Here is a 20,899-nt window from a genome sequence, read left to right as displayed (position 1 = left end):
GTCGATGCTGATGTAATTTTAATAACGGCTCGCCGCGAGCTGACGAAGCGAAGATCGTTCTTTAGGAAGAATAGCGAAGGCTGAAATTCTTTCGCACTTTCTCGGTCATATTTGCATGATGAAATTTTTTTATTCCGCTTTCATTGTCAGTAATTAAATACAACGTATCGAATAATATTTTGTCTATTTTTTCATCCAGTTTCATTTCTTTTTCTACAACTTAATTTATCGATTAAATTATAATTCACATGCAAACACCGGATTAGCCGGATGTCGCGTCATCGAAGATTATCAAGGAATATCGCACGTTGCATAAACCAATATTATTAGAGATTTACAATTAAACTGTTCTAGACAATAGATTATACGAATTAAATTCAAAGTGGGAATGAAACGTAGATTGTACATCTCTTTTACGTAATAATCTTAGACATTGATCGTTATCGAATTTATGATACGACGCAGTAATAAACTCAACCGTTTATCAACGACAAGGGTACCGTGCGGATTTTCCGTTTTCCCCTATTTTGCATTAACTGAAAATAGCTCCTCGCTTTGAGCATTTACCGTGCACGTCGAGGTGCGATACAGAGAACTAGAGAGAGAGAGAGAGAGAGAGAGAGAGAGAGAGAGAGAGAGAGAGAAGAGAGAGAGGGGGGAAAGAGGGGGGGGGGGAGGAGGTCAGGAGAATCCCCTCCGGGCTTCTCATTCTCCCTTTCTGTAAGCGTCCCGTGGACAAAGCGTCGGTCATACATAGAGAATGGTCGGAGAGCTCAGCGAGCGATGATAATTGGAGCGTTTACGTTAGGTGCCTTCTCGAAATAGTAAAGGTCGATTATCGCGATGGCGCTGCGACCCGCGATGCGGTATCGCGACGGACACACTCGTTAACGTTAGCTTAGGTCGGGTTACGTGGGTGGCATTTAGCCATCGCAGCTAAGTTCACGACGTGAATTTATGGGCTGTACGGCGCGGCGTGTTCTGGGTGTCCGTTCTCCAACAGCGAACGAATTACTCCAGCTGTTCGCGCATCGACGCTTTCTCAATTCGGGCAAAGATGTTTCAACGATAAAGCGGGGAAAATAACTTGACTGATGTTGACTTTATAAATAATAGCTATATTTAGCTCTTTTAGAAAAGGTCAAAATCATCATTCAATCAATTAATTTTCTGAAACATATATCTTTTTTTATATTAATATTTCATATATCCTCTCTCTCTCTCTCGAGAGAGAGAGAAATTACTGTCGACGTAGTTATGTCTGGTTGACATTAATATCTATAATAATCATCATATTTATATCTGTAATACGATATGATATCAACGGAATGAAATATTTGATTGAAATAGTGCTACATGACGCAATACCGTGATTTATCACTGACCCTGAATTCTATCTTAGGTAAGATTAATGTCAAACTGAGAGAGACGGAGAAAGAGAGAAAGAGAGAAAGAGAGAAAGATCAGTTTCATACTCGATTCGCATTTCCATCCGTTACGTAAAAGGCAACGATTGCGTTTTTGCGCGTAAACTTCCATCGTACGCAGTTAGATTTATGCGTTAGTATTATAAATCAAGAGACTACCTCCCGGTAGGCATTCGGTGATTAATCAGTGGACAGACCAGATTTCCAGTACATCCGAGTATCTTATCGGGCCCCGACGCGTTTTCGAGAATGGATCTTATCGCGATTCGCACAATCGCAGATACAGATTGGACGTTCAGTTACGATGCAGTCGGTGGCAATGCAATATGCAATTGCCAACAGAGTTTGTTTTTTTTATCAAGTAAAGCAATAGTCAGATGCATTCTCACGAGTCGCCAAGTTCGACAACCTGCGATGCGATGACTGGTCAGTGATTGGCCAATGAAGAATTTATACGTAAGCGTGAAACTGTGTTCACGAGTTTCTTTATGCGCTGAGAAAAAAATGTTTGGTATTCGTATAATTGCACAATTGTAAAATAATTTATAGTTATTTTGTTTTAGTAATAATAAATTATATTTGTAGTTATACGAAAAAATATGTAGCCGACAATAGTTATAAATTATAGTTAAATTATGGTAATTGCAATCATTTTTTTCTTTCAGTGTGGAGAATCGTAAAATGAGTAACAATATTTTCTGGAATTATTTAATGAGATAGAGTAAATTTCTCTTTTTTAATTATTGCGTAAATCTCTTTTGAATCACTCTCTTTTAACTGAACTATAATTAGAAATGCTTTTTTTTTTTAATATTAACTAGAAGCGTAACTAGAAGCGAAATTAACGAGGCAGAAATTTTAAAACAGAGATTGTCAGGTTTGATCGTACGTTCTCTTTTTTTGTCGGTTGTATTGGACGAGTGCATTTTCGGAAGCATTATATTCCATACAAATTCAATTAGCGGCATATTTCTAACTCATCCAATTCGAGTTAACTGCAACCGAGACACTACCGTGTCTCCAGACAATAAAGATGTGCGTATTTCTATATGTCTATAAAAAAAATATACCGGCAAGATAAAGGAACAAGTCAGGGAATGGCGCTAGTTCGTTTCTCAAGTTGGCATGCAACTTCCGCGAGAACTTCAGAAAAGACATGAAAGGAAAGGGAGAAAAATTAAGAGAAAGAGAGACAGTAGAAAAACGTTTGCTCGGAGATAGAAAGTATCGACGTGTTTGCACTCCCGACTCTCGTATTCATAACTCACGTTTTGCTAGCTTCTCTGCGGTGCGCAGTTTCGCCGTTCGCGGGATCCAAAAATAAAAAGGAGAAAGAAACGGCATCATACTCTCTCTCTCTCTCTATATATATTCACCGGGCAAACGCATGGTATCGGGAATTTCTGATAATCCGTACTGCAAGCGTGATCGACGATACTTTTTGGCATTGATAAGAACGTAAAAGATGTAGACGTCCGTCGAGAAACCTGACGGGAATGAAGACGACGAAATGCGTCGTTTAATCCTTTCTTTGTACAAATCGTACTATGTATTACGTAAACAAAAATAATTTTTTTCATCAACTTGATTTTCTGAAAAAAATTATATGCAATGTTTTAAATTTGCATAAAAACTCTTATGATATTTTATTTGATACTTGGATTGTTAGTCCTTTTTGTATATTTTTCTTTAATCGAAATGTTTAGAATTTATCTTTGGTAATGTTTAGAATTTACGTTGCAGCTTGGATTAACTCATTTCAATGGAATTTTAATTGGTAGGTTTCGTATCATCACAATTATCGTAATCTTAATTACAAGTGCAATTTATAAAACTGCCGAAAGAGAAAAATCAATGTCCATCACTGTTTAACATCCGCTCTGAATTCGTTGAAAGATCTATCGGGATCGGGATGAGAGGGACGTATACGCATGATATCTCTGGCACACCGCACATTCCGGAAATAGATCGTTCATAAATCGCAAGGCGGAGGCGTCGAGCTTCGTTTTATCTGTCTGTCGGCGGTATTTCCGTGCCAGTAGGTTTTTTCATCAAACGATACTGCGAGTGCGTTGGAGAGGAGAGAGAAAGAAAAAATGAGAGAGAGAGAGAGAGAGAGAGAGAAAACGCGTGTTCGCTGAATCGTGTTCGTTGAGATTCGAAACAAATTAGGGCCACAGCGATAAAGCCATCCTGACGATACGCGCCGATTGACGCGAGCGCCCGATGTTATTCGACCTTTGACGGCAGGCGTTCGCCGTGGAAACGGTGCAATTTTTTCCGCCACTTTCTTGCACGAGGTAAACAGATCACGTTTCACAGCTGGCATTTGCTCTCGGTCGCGACCGCGGTTGGACGCATCCGCATTCGGATTCGGTTAAACAAGGAAGCCATTTGGTTTTCTCCTCCCTTTGCATTGCGCATTTCTCTTTTCTCTCGCGATTTCATCTCGTTTGTTCGCATTTCTCTCTTTTTTTTTTATATATATTCGAACGTGAATCGGAGAATGAATCAGTTTGTGAAAAATTTTCTACGCTGTGGCGTTCAGGTTTTGCTGTCAATGTCGTGGTTTGATATGCGGGCGACGTTGCGCCACTTAAACATCGTTTGAATTCCAAATTTTCGCCGTTTACGCGAAAAGATTGTTCGAATCGAAGATTCAATTTGTCGAATTTTTAATTGTATCATCGAATTTCTTTGCACGATTTTATATGTTGCTTTGAATTTTTTCTGTATAATTACATTAAGTACATAACGGGCTGGCATGTATCTATTTGAAAAATAGTATTTGTATTCTCTAAATTTCTGAGAATGAAATCTTATTCTAAAATGCTGTCACTATTGAGAAAAATTTGCACTCTTAAATAAAGAGTACTAGATTTTTACTCTTTTGGAATGAGATTCATTCCAAGTGAAAGAAATCTCACTTCTTTTTGGAGTAAATTTCATTCTAAAAAAAAAAAAGAATGAAAATCTGTCACTCTTATTCAATTCAAGATTATAAATTTTTCACTCTTTTTCAGTAGCGCGGGCAGTATTTTAACTCTTTGGAGTGAGATTTCACTCTGAGGAATTAGAGAGTAAGACAATTGTATTTTGTATTGTATTTTAAATACTAAGATTGTATGTGTGAACAATCAATCCTTATTAATTGAATTATAAAAAGTTTTCAATTTTTGGATTTTAATACAGAATACGTAACATTTTTATATGTTGAAATACAAAATACATTTGTATTGCAAATACTGTTTTAAAAGTATTTCACATACGTGTCTCTTCAGAGCACATACATATGCATACATAAATTTAGAATCAAATATATTCAGATATATTTAGATAATTAAAAATATACTAGGATACTCTTTGCTCTTGTATTCTTTGTTTACTTTGTTGTCTCGTATATCCCACTGTTTGGGATATACAGCATTTTTAGCAGACGGGATTTATGCTCAAAGTATACAAAGTGGGCAGATTGAATTCAGTGCACTAAATGCAATAAACGCATTACATGAAATATCTACCTCATGTCATAACACTTGTAATATATGTGGAAAGATTGTAATTATTATTTATTACTTCATATACATATTTATTCTTATTCCTTAAAGTAGCCATATATCCCATATACCTATATCCTATGGGATATACGGCAAAAATACAAGGGTTTAAAGAAGTTCAAAGCGAAATGTAAATATTTTCAATTTCCAATATTTGTTTGATAATAGTAGATGGTACAAAGTTTTTACTGATATAATTCGTTTATTTTAAACATAGTAAATAATACTTAAGTGTTTGATAGATGCGACGTATATACTATAAGAGAGTTACCCTATATATTGTAATATTGCGTAACCATTCGTGCAACATCGATTTGAGCTGAAAATGTACAAAATGTAATGGATTGTGATCGATCTCTTGCGTAAATCCGATTGGCGCGCGTAGATAACTGAAATGAACAAATTGGGTTATTGCGTTTTTTTCCTGCCAGTAAAGAGAAAAAGAGAGGAAGAGAGAGAGAGAGAGAGAGAGAGGAGATAAAAAATTTTTCACAAACATTCGCGGGTTTGTCGTTTGGTCTTTGGATGGCAATCAACGGTCTGTCACGCGCAGAGGTATTTTCGATGACGAACCGGAGCCAAACCGTCGCACGCGGCGCACAGTGATATCGGGCAAAGTTCAGTAATGCGGATTTGTTAGGCGCCCCGAACGTGAAATGCGAAACTCGGTGGTTCGTATGCGCCCGGAAGCGCGGCCAACACACACGCGGTCACTTTACGGGGTCCGATACCCCGGCGAACGCGTTACGTGCCCGTACGCATAGATAACGATCGTTACAAATCGATAATTTAACTGTGACAAGCCGTGCGTTGGCGATTGAAAAATTTTTCCTCTCATATTTCGCGTAACGAGAGAACCATAGGGGAACTTTCGTGGGGTCGCAATACCGTTGAAAAATTCAGAGCTCGCCGAGAAAAATCGTGCCAATTGGGCTGACGGGCGTAAAACAAGCCCAAATAGGAAATCGCGTTATTCAGGGAAACAAGACAAGCGTAAGGGACATGTTAATATCTCGGAAAGCTGAAGAATTTATTCTAAGATCGGTTTTGTAAATTTTTTTAAATTACAGGAGAAACGCGTGAAAGAGTGCACGTAAATTTGTGTGTGATATGATACTTGTAATATATCTTGCGTCTTATTAATATTTGCAATAGATCTTTTTTTAAACAGTTTTAAAATGATCTCTTATAATGATCTTAAGAACACTTAATCATTTATTTACGGATACATTAAAATATTTACATTAATAGGACTTAATTTTGATTTATCGAAAATATTGTGCTCGTCGTCGTGAAACTAAAATCACTGGCGATTCGTGCGAAAGCCGGATGGTCATAAATTGGACTTTGTCCACGTACGACCGTTTTAAATTATGATTCTCTCTTAAGAAGTGGTTTGCGCCGGTTTCAAACACGCGTGCAAATCCGACCGCAAAGCGCGACGCTTGTACAAAAGCTAATGCTTCTGTATCTCGGGGCGTGCTGATGCAGCCGCAGGGATTAACCGGATGAAATGGATCAGCCGGAGACGTGTCCGCGCGATTGCGTTTTAAAGAGTTCTCTTATGTAGATTAAAACGCAGGTCGAGAAGCAGGTCCGCGCGAAGATTTGTTACTGCACTTAGGCGTCGATTACTTTTTTATTCATGACGCTGCGAGGTCGCGCCTCGAGGAAGAAAAGCCGGAAAGGGCTTGAAAGCGCGAAAAAGAAATATCCGGTCGCAAGTACGAAAGTGCAAATATGGCCGTTTAATTATAAGAGTGCTCTTATGCTCTTATGTAATATAGTCGCAAAACGATATTGTAAAACGGAATAATCTAAAGGAATCACATCTTATCGATTTGGGACTAGTTGAATAATGATAAATTTATATAGATGATAAATAAACGTACGTTTTCTTGCTTGTAGCATTCTTTGTATGAAAATTTACAGATTATATTAATAATAATAACATATAATGTTAATGTATTGTTTTATATGCGAATATTGAATGAGATTTTTTAACGTGAACGTATACTAGAATTGCAAAGCAGATTTTTTTTTTATAACGTACGACGAGAACATGTAAACAACAATTTCATAACACAGCTTTAATATCGTGTCACTTTATACGCGTAATAAAGATAATTGCGCAATAAGAAATTTTTCATTTATATTTAATATATTTTATTTAGTGAGGAATTTCCAGGCATTTTTTTCTTATCACGAAACTTTGTATGTATTATATTATGCTCTTTAATCTGTTTTGACGATAAGTCCAATCCCTCCATTTCCCTCTTTGACGATAAGAGTTCCCCGTTCCTGGCGCCTTGCGTATTCGAACAGCGAAATTAGCTTCGTTTTTGCTAGCGTATAACATACTTTCGTGGTGAGTCGAGGCGAGCCGGATGTACCGTGAAAAAGAACGTCGCAGGCCTCAAGATTTATTTCGACGACATCATGCCTGATAACACGGACGAGGAAGAATCTTCGCGCTTGGGTGCATTCCATTTCTTTCGCTTCCTTCCTTTTTCCTTTCTCTCGTTCTTTCCTCCTCCCTCCTCTTTTTCACTCATCCCCAACCTATCGTTCGCTCTTTTCATCCGGCGAATGGCTGGCGTTTTTCGTCCTCTCGCGAAATAAGTAGAATGCACCTAATATTTCTCTTTGATTAAGATAAATACATGACCTTCGCGTCGAACATTCTGGCTTTTTTACCTTTTAACGGTGCACTTTTGATACTTGACGACCGGTGACAGTCGTAATGCGCCGCGTGGCGTAATTTATCGCCGCGACTTTGAAAATCTCCTGCAGATTACAGCACTTTGCGCTCTCTTTCTTTCTACGCTTCTTAATTCCGCCAACGACGAAATTTGGCAATTACGATCGTGGTCGACTGGCCAGCCACGCGATGATGCACGACCTGCACGACCTGCACGACTAAATTCTCCACGGTATAACGCGAGACCGCCAATGGCATACCGTTACGCTTCGTATCTTTCATCGGCTTAACTCACCCACAGCTTTTATCACGGCGCCACCGATAGCGATGCATCGAGAATATGTGCGGTTTATCAATCATTGTTGAAAGCGAAATATCATTTTAAAATGCCCGATGCTGTGGTATCTACAGATCCCCGCCAGGCGATTATCTCTTCTTTTTTTTTTTTTTGCGTAGTTAAACTTCGAAAAGCTTCGTATTATTCTTCACTGCGCAGTGGGAAACGTCGGTAATATATATACTCTCTCTCTCTCTCTCTCTTGAAAGTTCAAAACTATAACAATAATATGATATTCCAAATTCGAGATAGAATAGCAGTACTGTCAGTGGATTACGAAATAGCAGTCGAAATAGCGTGGGAGTCGCGTCTATTGGTTACGCAGCGTCGGTGGCACGCACAAAATTTGATATTGGAATTTAATATTTCGCCATCAGAGAGAGATACACGACTCATAATTCCCATTCTTTAGTGTTGGCAATATAGAACGGCATCATACACCACAGTATTACCAAATATATTGAATTAATTTCGGATGAATTGTGTATGTATTTATAATATTGAAAATATTAATGTACGATAGATAAATTCGTAGACTTATAATATTTTGGATGAGAAAAAAATGTATTAATTTTTACTTGAACAGTACTAATTTAACATTCACTTACGAATAAATAAATATTTATTTACTAAATAAAAAATAATTAAATTATACATAACATTATTCGAATAGCAAATAAATATATGTTTAGTATTCAGCTAGTATTATCCAAACAAACATTTATCAAAATTTAATACATTTTTCTCGTAGTATAATACAATATAATTTTATATTATGCGATTGGTAGAGTATTGGAATAACATGATAGATTTTCGTGAAGATTACGACATTGCTTATCTTCAGAATGTGATTATCTCTTTTTCGATATATTATCGTAAAAAGAAATAGTATCGAGTAACGCGGAATTTTCATACTGTTGTTGCTTTGCGATTCGTATTCCGTTCTCAATCTTGACTGGATACTGATTGTGATCAATTAATGCGTCATGCTGCGAGATAATAAGAACTCAAGGACACGTAGTTTCGCCAGACCGATCGATTCGCCGAAGTATAATATGCGAGAGAGGACATCGATCGCTTCGAGCGGACTTCGAGCTGCTCGTTCGACCGTCGTTCGCGCAGGATTCTCAGGACGAAGCAGGAAATCGTGACAATGAGTTTAATCGATGGGGCCATCGTCGATATATAGAGTCAATGCGTCGATTCCGATCGCCAAGCTCACTCGAGAGCGCGGTGGCTAATCGTCGACTCGTCGAAGCGACAAACGATTCCACGGTTCGTTCATATGGCGCGTTAGCTTCCAATCGGATGGACTGACTCAATTAACGTTAAGTGCATATGCATTCCCCCGTGTGCCGTGCCAGCCGTTCATCTCGGTCTCTCTACGCATATCGAATAGGAAATTTGCCGACGATTTATCGGTGCAGGCTCGCGCTCCGGAAGTTTGTGAAAAATTCACGCCGTTCTTGCACTTTTCGAGCACTTCCGCTTCAATTGCGCCTGATGCAGTGGATTAATATCGAAATTTATTTAGAGGAAATGCAACGCTGTTGACGATGCTTCAAGTTGACATGAAGTTGTTTTGTGTAATTGGATATATCGATTTTTTAATTAGGAAAAAGATTAACTTTACGATTTTGCCAATCATTTATAAAGAAAATAGCTTGAAATTGTGCGATATTATGTGTATATGTGTTACTGTTTTGACAGTATATTTGAAAATATTATTTTCGAGATAATAAAAAGCTTAATTTGGAACTGAAAATTTTCAAAGCTATGTGCGATTTTGCTACGGATGTGGTTATGCTGTTTAAATGACCTTTTTTAGGCTACCCAATAATTCGGTCAATTTAAATTTAAATTTAATGTAATGATTAACTCGCGAAAGAAAATATCCGTGAATAGATGTTTGAATCAGTTCAATCATCGGTTTTTATATAAAGTATCATTGATAATGAAGGTTGATGCACCTTGTCAATTTACTCAAATGAAATATTATTTTAAATTTGATATTATTATTTTAATCAACGTCAGATTAATCAAATGTACCAAAAGGGAAAATTATTTGTGAATTTTAATGTAAAAAACAGTCATCTTTCTTTCGTAGAAGTTATCTCGCGTACATGCACACAAATATCACGTATACTTATTTTATTATGAAATATATTATATCATAATCCTAGCTGTACCCTTTTTCTATCCTATATACACACTCGAGTGTCCCTGGAACCGTATCCATATTTATTCCCGTAACTCGTAAAAATGGACATACTTCAATTAATTTCTTTTATAATCGATGGAGAATTAATTAAGAAACAAGTCCATAATATGTAAAAGTCGATAGAATTAAGGGGTTTCGAAATATACAGATTCGAAGAAAAAAAAATGTAGAAAAACATGAAAAAAATCTGGATTCAGTAAATTGTATTGGAGTTTCTGAGACCTCAGTGTATATAGCTAGGATTAAGTATTAGGTGAATGCCATGCCGTTCTCTAAGGTTATATTCGCGATCATTCTGGATAGAGCGCATATCGGCTCATCGCTTCGTGAAACTCCGAGGTGGGCCGTAAAGTGTATCTGCGGAGCGTAACGAGGTCGTTTAATTCCGTCGAGACGATTGTGTCGACTAACTGAGATACCGATCTATACCTATGTAGATGCAATTATCTAAATTTCCAATTAGCGTTCGAGCTTGTCATCGAGCGTGTGACTACGCGGAGCCACCGCTGGAACACAATCAAAATTCAATGAGGCGCGTGATCAACGATGCGGGAGACCCGTTTCGCTTTAACGACGCAACCACGCTACTCTCTAAGAAATTTTCCCTCGTGTGCGAGAAACGAGGATTTGGGGTGTCCCTTATATCGCGGAATACACTTCTACTTTGGAGATTCGGTGAAAGGGGGGGGATGGTACTTAACAAAGCCCCTGTAAAGGCAAGGTGATATCGCGAGGAGTTACCGGTGCGATGTAAATTCGTACGGATGAATATCTTATATAATCCGCCTAGCGTAGTTAAAATTTATTCCGTGGTTTACACGCGCACGCGCAGGATGTGCGAATTCTAAAACAATAAACGAATTGTTTGCGGCGATTTTCAGCGTTGCTGGAATGCTTATGTATGCGAAGATGAAACATTTTCTGGCGCAAAGAAGATGAAATTGAAAATCGTATTACGATTCAATTGAAATCAAATCGTATAATGTTAAGAGCTAATTTAGGAGCGATGAGATTTTGTGCAGGTACAAAAGCGATCGTGTTTCCCTAACCATTTTTAAATGAAGATTTTTTTTTTTTTTTGAAAGAGAGAGAGAGAGAGAGGAAGATGGGCAAAACGAATGAGAAAGAAAGCAAAGTAAATCGCAGTTTGATCGTTGAAACGTTGTCCTCTAAGGACGGAGATGATTCTGCGCGTGCAGAATGCAATTCCAGCAATTGCTTCCGCTCCAACCCTCTCCGCCCTTGAGATGGATACCCGTTATATCGTAGGTTATATCCACTCCCGAGGCGGTAAGAGGACGAGACTATATCCTGCAGTCCCGACGGTCACGAGTTCATACCCCCAAGTGCCATAAGTATCTCCTATCTGGCGAACGTATCTAGCTGTTTAGCGGACGTGCGCTTAGACACCCATCCTAGCACAGCGTGCTTAGCGAGCGAGAGCATCGGGGATATCTCCCTTCTCCGAGAATTGATAGCACACAATCTTGATTCCGCTCTTTTTCTAACTCACTCTTTCTCTTTCTCCTCCTCTCTATTATGAATCATCCGGATAAGCTGCCAACTCTGTTGCCGTACCGTGCTGAGTATCACGGTCAATTCGTTTGTAAATTGCAGCGCACGTAGTGTGACACGATCGTACTCGGAATAATATTTGGTTTAAGAGAATCGCTGCTCTTCACCTTTTGATATCGCAGCCCGAGGCGTGCATCGTTAGTGAACGTTCGCGCCATTCGTCTGGATAGTAAATGTCTCTCGCGATCCTTATTAATTGTGAATATCTTGCGATTTTTACACTGAAGAGTCTAGTAATAGCTATCGAATATTGAGTGAAATAATTTCAATCAAATGTTCGATTAATATAACTAAAAATAATTGTGTTATATTTTTCTAAATATTTAGTTTATTAATTAATTATCAAATCGTTGATTATATTATTATTACGTTTAGTAAAACTACTTTCTAAATATTTAGAAAAGTACAATTATTTGTAGTTGTATTACAAACGTTTGATTGAAATTATTTCAACATTTAGTAGCTAACATCAGACTTTTTTTAGTGTACAATAATATTACGACAGAAAAATACAAATATTAATTTTCTTCTTTTTCTGCGCTGATGTTTTGAAATAATTCCATGAAAAACTCAGCTTTCGTATCTCACGTCTAAATAATCACGCTCGTAAATATCTTGTACACAAAGCGCTGCTCGCAGATGACATTGCACGACAGGGGAATAATATGCCCCCCGATGGGCAGTCGGGATTTGTCGGTTTCGCATGTACCAGTTAATTTTTACAATGGCGCGAAGTGTTGGCTGTGCAAATTGACTCGCATTGACGCGATGTAAGCGACGGCCGCGTTTACCTGTCGGAAATAGAATTCTGCATGCAGTGGACACGTCGGGAACTCCTCGATTTCCTCTTATCTTGGTCTCCGCCTGTTCTCGGCGGAGTTTAACGACTCACGTGAACACTGTTTCTTTTTTTTTTTTTTTTTTTTTTTTTACAGTAGAGATCAGAGAAGAGATTGGATCTTCGCGCTCTTTTATCCCTCCTTCGATCCTTTCCGTCGCGACACGAAGCGAGTCTCGCCGCGCGTATGCATGTACAATGTACACGTTAAAAATGCACACGTTCGCGTATTCGTGCGTGAGAAATTGAGAATGTGCGCGAATCCACGTGCATTCGTACGAGCGAGTGCACGCGTGCAGAGCATTTACGTAGGCTAATGTAATACGGGTGATGATGTCATCGAACCGGCCGCCGTCTAGGTGGTCTCACCGTGTTGGTTTACTTCATTTTGAATGCCTCTTGCCTTGCGCCGCGTGCAGAGACCATTGCTTTTTCGGTAAAAACGTTACGCACTGCTGCTCGCAGGCGCGTGTATCGATCCTGTGAAACGGCTCGATTGCGTGTACGCGGAATCGCACGTATCCACCGTTTCCATCTATTATGGATCATAAACACAGTGAGAAGCGAAAGTAGACATTGATATATATTTTTGACGATCGAGAAGTCTATTGCCTCTCTTTCATGTTTCGACCGAAGATAACAGTAAGAAAATTATAGCTTGAGATGAATATAAGATTGACGGGAAATTGTAAAAAGGCTTTTCCTCCTTTCCATTCCCTCTAAGAAGTTGTAACGGATAATAAAATTTTTACAGCTGTTTAAAGTCTGGGAATTATTGGCAACGATTATTTATATAAAATTACATGCATTTATATACGTATAACTCTGCGATTATTTTTCAATTTGGATAAAAATATTTTTTCCATATATATATATATATATATTAATAAGATATATTAATAAGAGTTCGAAGCTTTTTTGCAATATTAAAGTATTTTATAAGTTATAAGATATTAACATCATCGTATTTTCGTTTTGTTTTTGCAGTTATTAAATCTGTCTACCGCAGTCCCTGCATTCGAATGGCTATTGTGTGTTGATGCGATATAATAAAATATTCCATATCCAATATGCGCGATCGAAGCATTAGACGCGTATTAATACATTTAGGTGCATTATATGTATATACGTGTAATAAATGTGAAATTGCTGTTTTTCAATATGAACCATTGTATAAATGCATAATTGGATGAGTCACATAACTTATTTATCTTTCATAGAGTGGAATCGATATTTGTCGCTGAATTATTCAGATTTAACTAAAAATATAATGTTTTTTACAAAAGCTATGGCGCCAATCTGATTGTTGCTAATGGAACAATGTTAAATATTATTTCTTCGTTTAGTGTGCAGTAATAAATAAATTTAGTTCAATATTTGTGTAACAAGCAATGATGATTTAATATAACGTGATCTTTATCGGATAAGACAAATCGAAACTTATCGTCCGAAGTAATAAAATTTTTCAAAAAAGAAGAATGTAAATTTAATGTTACATATCAGAAGTAATAAACCCCAATTTTTTTTAGTTAAATATCATTTTGTTACTTTTAACTTCCATGTGTCTCAACATGTAAATCAATCCATTTCTGCGATTAGTTTCAAAGTAAATAACATGTCTACATATATTAACGTATGCACTTAATAAAATTTGAGTCAAAGTTAATATACATTTTTTTCTAGTTAAATTGTTTGATTTTAGTTGAATTAACAACATCGTAGGAGGAGTAGCGGACCTATAGAAATTATTAAAAGTAACTGAAACTAAATATAATTTGACACTATGAATAATAGTGTATATCACATGTATGAAAGTGTTTCACGCGTTAATGTAGGAGGTATGCGCAAAGGAGACGCGAAACGAAAGAGAAAGAATGCGGTTGCAACTTTCTTGCGTGCGTTCTGAAAGATATATTGCGCGCGACGGTACTTTATAAATGCGTGGACTCGTGTCAGCGATATGCGTGACGGCCGACGGCGTGTTTCAATAATTTTCTCACGAGAGTAAATTTTCGCACACGAAAGCTTTATTCGGGCGCTGGCGATTTGTTCGGCCTCTTTCAAATTTATGAATCTTCCGTTAGTTCCATCGGTTAGTTCAACGTGCAAATAATACGCTTACGACTGCAATCCATTAAATCTCTGGAGCTATCAAGTGAAACGAATAAAATCTTTTTCTTTTATTTATGAAAATATTTTTAGCACAGCACACGTTTTTATTTATTTCGAAAAAAAAAAAAATATATAAAGCGAAATCACGTAATGCAATTTGCGTAAACAAATTTTTAATTGTAATATTGAATATTTGCTTTGTATTATATTTCAAGATCTTTGTTCGTCGCTGTATTCGAATGATATTAAAATAATTTGTCTAAAAATACACAATTTTCGTTTTACCGTAGTCTTTATATAAAATATTTGTTCTCTTTTATTATTGTGACATTATGCGAATTTAATATAACGAACGTGCTCTCTTTTACACGCTTTGTAAAAATCCCCCACAATAAATCTATTCTCGAACGAGTAATTTCGATACTTTCTCAATATACACGTTTCCTCTCACGATAGCGTTGCTGAAACATGGTCCAGGGTGGCTCGCACGTAATCGATCGCGATTCCTCGATTTTCCTCGGAATGTCGATACGACAAGCGTCCCGGAATTCGTGCGGTTGTCCCTAATCTCGGGATGCTGAACGGGCTCACGTACGCCTGGTATCTTGCCGGGACAACAACGACAATCCGGTGTGGATCTTCGCGTGGAGAAGCTCTCTTGAAACGTACACATTGGGCCCGCTTCTCTGCCGCCCTATCTAATGGTTGTTTCCAACCCCACGTGGAAACTCAGCCGGAACTCGACGAATTTCGAAACAGTTGGACGTGCCGCGGTGTACTGCGCGTCACTCGCTCTTCGACTTTCCAGACTCCGAGACTTCCGCTCCGCGACTGCAACCGAAGCAGTAATTGTCAGGCAAGCAGTCTTGCGGTTCCCATGCAGCAGCATCGCATAGCGTTTAATGTTTCGAGTCATCACGGGCAATCTGTTGACGGAATTAACGGACAGCGACCAGCTATACGCCTCACAGACTAACCGTTACTTGCACAAAATGATTCTCTCCAACGTTAATCTTGCAAATTGAGGGATCTCTGTCCGTTGAATATCACACATTGATAATTTCTAAATGATTCGGCAAGTTGCTATTATAGAAGGATGAGAACGTAGGATGAAAAGAACGTCAAGAACGATTGGACTTTAACTTGAAACTTATTCAATATACAATTGATCTTTCAAGAGATGCTTTCGCGAGACCTGAAAGATCGATTTCGTTTTCAGGGCGTCGTGTGTCTGCCACGAGCCCGTGCACGTGACCTTTGTTATCGTGAAACGTGAACAAACGCGACTTATTTGCATCGCAGTTTGGAGAGTCGACTGCATTGCTGATTAATGGATCGCGCGCGGTACATCTGCTCATGAATTTGCAGGTGCTCGTACGGATAGTTTCAAAGATACCGCCCGCGAAAGTTGTCGTCGATGTGTCGAGGCTGGAATAGGAGTTGTCGTTCCGCCCACACGCATATCTGTTCCGTCAAATTAGCACGTGGGCATCAATTTTTTTCTGCTCGATGTCGCGTGCCTATTGTTTAGACCGACTACGCCTGTCACCTTCGAAACGTGTGTTTCCAATGCGGAAACACAAAGCTGCTGCACGGAATAGATAAATCGTGAGCGGATCGCTTAAGTCAGAAAAAAAGATCCCGACTGACACTAATGCGAATTAATCGCTTTAACGGGAGTATCTTTTCTGTCTGCTGCTGTTGAGGAAATAAATACGGCCCGCGTGCATTTTATTTCTGCCCACCAGTGATGCGGCGATTATTCGTCGACATTTAAATATCATGTAATCCATTATAAAAACCAATGTGTTAAAAAGTATTAATGCTCTTAGCTTTCACCGTTGGTTGCCCACTCGCGTGGTAACAGGCTCTATCCACTGTTAACTTCTTACAAAGTATGCTCGAGAATCGTAAATAAGTCGAGAAATTTTTTATGGCCCGCCCTGTACGCGGATTGATATACGCGACCCAATTTCAGATGTTATACGATAAGGCGTCTGTGTTCAAAAGGTGCACCTGAATCACAAGATGGACGCTTACCCGACAGGCGCTATGTATCGTTTCGCGCGATAGAGCACGTTTAAAGAGTTATAAAGATAAACTGCAGATATAAAGATGGAGAAAAGGTTTTAGTCTCTCTCCCGTGCGCGTTTATTTCCGCCGCGGAGGAGAAGGAGGAGGAGGAGGAGGAGGAGGAGGACCGCCGTTAATGCGACAAAGAAATCCGTCTTAGATTCCACGGTCGATTGCAACTCGGTGCAACTCGGCTCCCGCGAGATAACGTTATAGGCCAACGTCGGAGGTATAATTACAATGATTTATCGATTGGCGTGCGAGCCATTCGTACTACGCGAGTTGAGCACGACGTGCGGGATGTCCCGTATTAATCATAGAATACAAAAGCTCTTACAACAACTTCGCAAAGAGTTTACCTAGGAGCGACTGGCGGCAGGCAACTTATCTGTAACTTTGTTTTCTCGACCTCTATTGTTGGTGCAGTGAAGAAAGGCAGGGTTTATGCGCGTCCTGCATTATATATTTCATATAATGTCTTTTTTCTTGGTTAAGGATATCTATTTTTTAAATTATAGTTCAACAAGTACATGAATAAATTTGAGCTTTTAGATTATTGAAGATGCAATTTAACTTGGATTTTTTTTTTTTTTTCTTTTGAGATTATGTATTAATGCGGAAATGATTGCTTCACTATAAAAATAGTAAAGAGAGGTTTTTGAGAGAAAAGCGTAAAAGAGATGTTCGCTGTACTAGCTCGCAAATTTTGCGGAATAATCCATTGCTTTTATATCGCGATATGAATGGCTTACGTCAATTTTTTCGTTGGGCGACGCCGCCGTTATGTAACGCAAAGCCCGCGGATAATAATACGATCTCGGGCATGTTGAGGATTTTTGAAGGTAAAAAGCAGAAAAATCCTTCATACACGTAACAGCGTATTCCACGGATTATTCATATACACGGAGATATCCGATTAAGTCGATAAAGTTTCCAATCGCGGGCCGTTATACGACTTACCTTTCATCACGTCATCATGTAGCATAGATTAAATCGAGTCCCTGTATGGTCTGTCCTAGATATCGTAAAGCTCTAGGTAGGTCCACTTTTACGATGAATAGCAGGAACTATGTTCGATCATTTCGTACAAACGTGACGTTCATAAAAGGATCGATCTTTCTCTCTGGTTAGTTGATTGCTTGAAAAGTATTTAACTTTCGCGTCGAGTTGAACGTCGTCAGCTGCTGCAAATAACGGTAAAGTATACGGTGCTGAAATATTCATATTATGATAAAACTTATTCATGTTTTTCGATTTATTCAATCAGCGTACCGATTGCAAAAAAATACTTGTAGTACTAATTTTTCTTTTATACATGCATTTATGATATTTATATTGTAAGTACTAATTATTCTCAATGAGATGAATATCTCATTTGGCTGAGAGAAAAAAATTAAGTTATCTCTAAAAATTAGATTACACTGTATTCTTTTTTGAATGCGGTGCACGTAAAGATCTCGGTATTATCTTTTTCTCACAGAGTAGATATTCTAATTATCGAAAATCTTGGAACGAATATTTTTAGAATATTCAGGCATGATGAATCGTCTAAGATTTGTAAGATTAATACGACTTCGCGACTGTGATACAGAATGAAGAGAACGCACGTAGCATCTAGAATTCGGGATCTCTCGAAAGGATTTAGTAGTTCTCGATTTCAAGATAGCAGTTGTAGTTTGGAAGCTTCGGGTCGTCTAATCGGACGCTTGTAACTCTGGCATCGGCAATATCGTCGCCACGTAAGATACTCCCCTGACGTATCTATTTATTAGATCGTGCTCCAATTTTGTTAGGCAACAACAACGTTGGACACTGAACGGAGAAGCTGGTTGTGCGACGAAAAGTAAAAGGGACGAATTGGAGGAGGTAGAGTAGAAGAAGAAGAGAAAGAAGACCGACGGCTGAATCCAGGCTACATTGAACGGAATTACTGGTTATCGGATATCTTAATTACTTGGAGAATGAACGGCGCTGTGCGATAATTTGGTTCATTAAGATCTTCAAACTAAGAAGAAGAACGTCTTTTAATTTCTGTAGAGGCCAGGCAATCAACAAAAAGCGACGCGGGCTTTTCCATCATCTCATGGAACAATAACCGTCAAGTGCTGCGCGTTACAATCACTGAAGAGTTAATATATACAGGAAGTCGTCCTAAGTTTCGATTGTTCGCGCGATAAAGGGTTCCTCTTCTCGAAAAGAGTGAGTTTTGTGTCCACCGATCGGCGAGTACCTAACGAACCGAAAGTAACGAACCGAAGAGTGTAGGCACTTTGCACTACTTCCTGGCGATTATCATCGAGCTTATATAGTGACAAACGAGTCTTGACGTGGCGGTAGGTCATTAATGCTAGTCTCGCTGACGGAGGAGACGCATAATTAACAGCGAGCCGTCTCGCATTGTTAAGCGCAGGAGGAAGGTCATTCCTTTGCTCTTTTGAAAGGAATAACTGTTCTTTCGCACGTCCTGCCTCTTTAGATTCATCACCAGATGAATCGTGATTTGTTTTGCATACTCTCGAGCTTGATACGTTGTTTACGGTGCAATTAATATCAGTATTTTTGCCAACAAGAATCGATCTTTCTTCGTAGCGGAATTTTATCTCGAAAGGCCGCGAGATTGAAACGGGGAAGAAAGGGAAACGAAAAGAGCGGAGTTCGAATATCGTGTATCGTTGAATTTCAATTGTTTGAAGAAAGTCTCGTCAATCGGAAGAACGTGAACTTGCAACCGCCGACTCGCGTAATATCCGTCGCGTCAAGCAGTGTGAACGGAATAGACTCGTAATGACGTAACGAGTACATTATATCGATTGTGTCTGCGTTTTTGTCATTCCGATGTTTTTCATCGTCTCGACATTGTCGTAAACGCTCGCACGTGCTAGAGATAAAGAGAGAGAGAGAGAGAGAGAGAAGAATCAACGAGCAAGAGGAAGATAAAGCATATATATTTGCCTTCGCTCATAGCGCCGGTGCGAAAGAGTGCTAAATACCGATGTTGTTGACGGCGATCGTATAATGGAAGTTTATTGAGAGACCTACGAAGAGTAGGAGAGACAGAGAGAGAGGGGAGAGGGAGAAGAACACCATACCAACTCGGTCTCGAGACACCGGTTATGACGTGACGAGAGGAAAAGTTATCCGTCGAATGTACGTGTATGTGTTGGGTGTGCACGTGATTCCAAGCGAAGAAGACACTATGAGGTCGTTACGAGTAATGGTCCTGCTGCTCTTCTGCTGCATCATCGGTAAGTCGATCATTCTGTTGTTTATTGCTGATCGATCGGCAGGTCGATCGTGTGGCGACTAGAAACGCCGTCCGTCGTGTCGATTGCTACTATACGCGGCATTTTGCTCGTTTCTGAACGATGCCGTTGAGCGATTGCTTCTTCATCCATTATTACGAGATTAATTGAATTGGTTATCTAGAGGCGATAACGCGCAATGAAAATTAAATTTTACGCGCGGTACGAGAAAATTCGTTCGTTTGAAAGAGCAGAAAGTTGAACTTTATCGGATGAATGAAATACATGAATTACTTCGAATTAGTGAAAATTACTTGAAAATGTTTTCGTACTTTCGAAACTATGCTATGAAATTTATGCATTCTTTATTAGCATACCATGGCCTGAAAAAGAAGCGTTTGAATTTTGCTTCTTAGGAAACTATTCGCGAGCGAATTAATTAATTAGAAATATACGCTATATATATATGTATATACATATTGTACGTGAATGCGCTTTTTCTGTACAAAGACGACCCACTGGCAAGATTAATTGCACATTTGCAGTGCATCGCGACCGCGAGTGCTTTTTAAAAAATTAACTCGTGATTTATGTCCTGTACTCCACTGATCTCCCGAGTGTCACAATTCTTTTACGGTTTTTCCATCGTCATCGCACACACTTTCTTACTGTGATGAGATGAGACTAAAGAAATCTGCTGTTGATGCTTTTTGAAAAATTCATCTCTCTGGCGCGAAGGCTGCAACAATGCCATTTATAAAATTGAAAATTTCTCTTTACGATCGATTAAATCTGTTTTAAGATACTATCATTATT

The 20,899-nt window shown here is 38.8% G+C and overlaps 1 protein-coding gene across 7 annotated transcripts in view; it reads left to right on the top strand.

Annotated features, from left to right (window-relative positions):
* Window positions 1-20,899, top strand: part of cmpy (crimpy) — a 278,714-nt gene that overhangs the window by 87,115 nt on the left and 170,700 nt on the right. Inside the window, exon 2 of one of the 7 annotated variants that reach the window (XM_087402711.1) lies at window positions 18,635-20,086. The exons of 5 other annotated variants lie outside the window; for them this stretch is intronic. In XM_087402711.1, coding sequence (XP_087258837.1) covers window positions 19,987-20,086 — 100 coding nt within the window. In that variant the 5' untranslated portion in view covers window positions 18,635-19,986. Of the gene's footprint in view, window positions 1-18,613; window positions 20,087-20,899 lie in introns of all 7 variants that reach the window. One more of the 7 variants, XM_087402712.1, reaches the window with a different exon arrangement.

Source organism: Acromyrmex echinatior, chromosome 2, assembly GCF_024713525.1.
Source record: "Acromyrmex echinatior isolate Ae372 chromosome 2, ASM2471352v2, whole genome shotgun sequence".
In the NCBI taxonomy this organism is placed as follows: Eukaryota; Metazoa; Arthropoda; class Insecta; order Hymenoptera; family Formicidae; genus Acromyrmex; species Acromyrmex echinatior.
This window is presented reverse-complemented; position numbering and strand designations above follow the sequence as displayed.